This window comes from Dipodomys ordii, unplaced genomic scaffold, assembly GCF_000151885.1.
Source record: "Dipodomys ordii isolate 6190 unplaced genomic scaffold, Dord_2.0 Scaffold32, whole genome shotgun sequence".
NCBI lineage: Eukaryota > Metazoa > Chordata > Mammalia > Rodentia > Heteromyidae > Dipodomys > Dipodomys ordii.
Genome location: NW_012267248.1, coordinates 3,079,097 through 3,083,286, shown reverse-complemented (window position 1 = coordinate 3,083,286; position 4,190 = coordinate 3,079,097). Strand labels below are relative to the sequence as shown.

Sequence of the window (4,190 nt, the reverse complement as noted above, 5' to 3'; positions counted from 1 at the left end):
TATATATATATATATATTTGTGTATCTTTCTTTTCTTTTTTGGCCAGTCCTGGGGCTTAAACTTAGGGCCTGGGTGTTGCCCCTGAGCTTTTTGATCAAATCTAGTGTTCTACTGCTTCTACAGCTCCATTTCTAGCTTTTTGGTGGTTAATTGGAGGTAAGAGTCTCATGGACTTTCCTTCCTGGGCTGGCTTTAAGCCACAATTCTCAGATCTCAGCCTCCTGAGTAGATAGGATTATAGGAACCACTGATACCTGGCTTTTAATACATATTTTTGCAAACTAAAAGGTAATTTTCTTTTCTTTTTTGTACCAGTCCTGAGACTTGAACTCAGGACCTGGGTGCTGTCCCTGAGCTTTTTTGCTCAAGGTTAGCATTCTACCAACTGAGACACAGCTCTACTTCTGGCTCTTTTGGGTTGAATCATGACCGTCAGTCTCAGTCTCCTGAGTACTTAGGATTATGGGTGTGAGCCACCAGCACCTGGCTAAACGGTAAAAAAAAAATTAAAGGCAAGCAGGAATGTAGGCTTGGCTAATGACCCATAAAAGAGTTGGCCTGTAGAGAAGAAAGCTCACAGCTTATAATTATTTCCTTCAACAAAGCATCAGTAATTGGAATCAGAGTTCAAAAGGGACCATTTTTCCCCAGAAATACTACACTTGTTCTTCTGCATTACCATATCCTGGCCTACTCCATTAGGCAGAAGACCACATGCTATTTTTACATTACTTTTTCCTTGTATGATACAGTTGTAGTACTGGAAATTAGCTTTAAAAAGCCAATTATATTTGGTAGAAGAAATCAGTAAACGGTCTGCGTGAAAAGAATATTAATTCAGAAACCAAAAGCCTTCAGAAATGAAAAAGAACTTTAGAAGACATTGAAAATGATAAGATTTCCTTGAAAACAACAAAGACAAGGTATGAACTGAAAAATACATGTGTATTATCTGTATAAAGAAAATTATCACCAAGCACTAGTGACTTAAACCTGTAATCCTAGTAACTCAAGAGGCTGAGATTTGAGGATCAGGGATCAGATCCAGCTTGGGCAGAAAAGTGTGTGACACTTTTATCTCCAGTTAACCACCAAATGGCTGGAAGTAGAGTTGTGGCTCAAATGGTAGAGTGCCACCTTGAGTGAAAAAGCTAAGAAACAGTGCCCAGACTCTAAGTTCAAGCCCTGGTACCAACAAAAGGAAAAAAGGGAGAAAAAAAAACCTGGAGGGAAGGGGAGGGAAGGAGAGGAGAGAGGAGGGAAGAAGGGAAGGGAATGGAAGGAGAAGGGAGACCTTCAAGTTTTGAAGACAGTATAGCTAATTTGACCCCCACAGAAACATGGGCTGGGTATGTAACCTAGAATGCAAAGAAAGGGGCAATTCCTAGTGTGTGTGGTGGGATGGAATTCAGCACAAACCTTCCACTGAGGCACAACTGACCCCTACAATGTCTACACTTTTTTGACGGAAGCTATAAACTCTTAAATATGTATTCTCCTCTTCCAGACACACCTTATAACTTCCAAGAAGAGCAGTTTTTTGCTGCCCCATTGAAGTTTCTGGGTCTCCTTGAAGTCCATGCCCTGGGCCCTGCTTCCCACAACGCTGCCTCCAGCTCTGCCCTGCCAGCTTGAACTCCCTCTACCTACTGCCTTCCTCAGGCAGATAGTCATTCCTCAGCCCTTCTGCATGTTCACACTGACAACCAGGGAGATAAGAAGTGGGAGGGCCTATGGCAGACACGATAAGAGAGAAGCTTAGAATCCTGGGTATGAGGCACAAAGCCCGCATGAAGCCATTCAGAATATAGGGCCCTGGTGCCTTTTGTCCAGGCTTCACCAAGCACTGCATGTGCGTGCACAGCTCTGCACTTTCACTACTAGGCCTCACCCTCTCACACACACACACACCATATAGAACCACTGAAGAGCCATTTCCCTTCCCACAAAGCAAGCAGAAGGCCAGCCAGATTTGGCTTAGATCTGGGCCAAATACTACCAAAGGCTACAATTATGTGTTTTCTCATTAGCTAGCCTTTGTAGTACTGTCAAGGGAAAAAAATCAAGAGAGGAAGCATCAACATTCCCTGATGCAGATGGAGTCAGAATGGTGTAGGGGGTAGGTTTATATCACATCTCACTTTACGTGGGAAGTTGGAGAAGGGGAGAGGTTGCAGTAGCTCATGGTCTGTTTACCTGGAGTGGCCACAGGAAGTACCGAAAATCTCCACTGACCCCAGCTTTCGTGTACATCTCGGCTGTACCTCCGGTAGTTAAGGAAAGAAGGGCTAGTTTATCCTGCAGAGGAGAGATCAAATGTGTTTGTATGGCTGCCAGAGACCATCAGTGCTGCTAGGACACAAGCACAAAGGTTTCTTATGGCCAGGAGGAACTGAAGATCAGCCTCCTCCAGAGTGTGAGGATATAACCCTCCTACACCCCACAGGTGATAACTGTATTCCACCAGGAGGAAGGCATGGACCAACTCTTTATCTTTGTGGAAATTTCTTTTAGTAAGTGCACTCACTACCAGGTCCTGTGCATTCCTCCCTGGAAACCTAGGTGCTTTGTTGTCTTGTTGATTCACCACGCAGTTATGCAGAGCTCAGATAGGTAAACTCATGCAAGACAAGGCTGGACACAGCCGAACCTTCTATGGGGTCAGGGTTGATACCATGTTGTCTATATCAGCATCACCTCCCCACAACACCCAGCTCCATCCCTCCTTTGCTATGTGTGTGATTAGGATGGATGCGTTTGAGTCCATGAGACAAAAAGTTCCGAGAGTTCAGGAACAATGCTTTTTCTCATCTGTAAACAGCAGAGAATACTGCACACCTAGTAAGTGTTCAATCAATATTTACTCAAAAAGAAGCAAACTAGAAATATAACTGTGGTCGCTGCACACCCTTCCCTCCCACTCAGTCTCTAGCAGTCCTTATTCCTGGAGCACATACCTTGAGGAAACCGGAATCATAGAATCCTGGGATGTCGAAGGCAAATCCCTGGCACAGCACCCTGTCCATCCAGCCCTTCAGTATAGCAGGCACACTGAACCAGTACAGCGGGAACTGTACAGTGGGTACACCAAGTACAAAGAAATGTTGTGGTTTGTCTGGGGCTTTAATGTTTTACTATTTTGTGAGTCAGAATGATCCCACTGTCCTCTGAAGTGGCCACAGAGTAGATGGGGCATAGTGTGGTGGCATGGAGAGGAGCTGACAGGAGTCTGGTTGCTGTTCCCCCACTGAGAACCCCTGATGCTGGTCTCCAGACAAGCAGGAAGGAGGTGAAAAGTGGACAGTGGTTTGGGGACAGTAGTTCTTATGATAACAGCCAGTCAAGAAGTGTGTGGAAAATCCTTCATTCCTAGGGGTTTTGTGGAATAATGGCTACAAGGTAAGTGTTCTAACTGGTGTTGTTGCAAATAAGTATTCACATATACCAAAAAGAAGAAAAAAACACCTTGATACCATTTCTAGGAGTGGAAAGCACAATATATAGAGTTTGTAAGGTGAACCTGATTTATTAGAGGGGAACAAACCTGAAATATCACTAGATCAGCTTCTTGCACCTTTTTCTGCTCCTCTACAATGTCGCTGGTCAGAGAGCTCTTTTTGAAGGCTTCATAAGCTTCTGCCCCATAATTGAAGAGCTCAGGATTAGAGAGGGCACCTGGTGGGGGAAGAGGCCAGATGGTTCACTAGCAGGTGAGCATCCATAGCCCATCCCGGCCATCCCCCCACCCCTAGCCACTGACTGAGGGTCCCAGGAATCTTCACAGTAAGTCAAAGACATCTGCTGCAACCTGACCAAGAGTCCAGTCCTGGGGCCAGGCAAGGAAGAGAAAAAAGCCCAGGAGAGTAAATGATGGAGTGCTGCCTGCCTGCCAGGTGCTATGTTCCACACATCATCACCCCTCCTGTCTTTATGGTGACCTATGACATAACCATAATTCCTGGTCTATCAGAGAGGAAACAGACCTATGAGAAGCTAGAGGACTCACTCAATGCTATGGGGTGTCTAAAGTGACAGAGGTGGGCAGGCCTGGGGACCAGGTGTGGTCTACTGTATAGTGCCCAATGAAGAAAGCCGCTTTGAAAGGGGCTTCAGTGCAAAATGGGGTAGCAGTACCTTCAGTACATTCAGAAGAAAATATCCAAGTGTTTTTTGTGTCTTTTTTTTTTTT

The 4,190-nt window shown here is 45.1% G+C and overlaps 1 protein-coding gene across 1 annotated transcript in view; it reads right to left on the bottom strand.

The window, feature by feature from the left end:
* Nqo2 (NAD(P)H dehydrogenase, quinone 2) overlaps window positions 1–4,190 on the bottom strand; it is a 38,104-nt gene that overhangs the window by 22,238 nt on the left and 11,676 nt on the right. The window contains exons 4-6 of the mRNA XM_013016613.1: window positions 3,546–3,676; window positions 2,959–3,072; window positions 2,198–2,299 (exon numbers count right to left, since the gene is read on the bottom strand). Of these exons, the coding sequence (XP_012872067.1) occupies window positions 2,198–2,299; window positions 2,959–3,072; window positions 3,546–3,676 (347 nt within the window). The remainder of the gene's footprint in view (window positions 1–2,197; window positions 2,300–2,958; window positions 3,073–3,545; window positions 3,677–4,190) is intronic.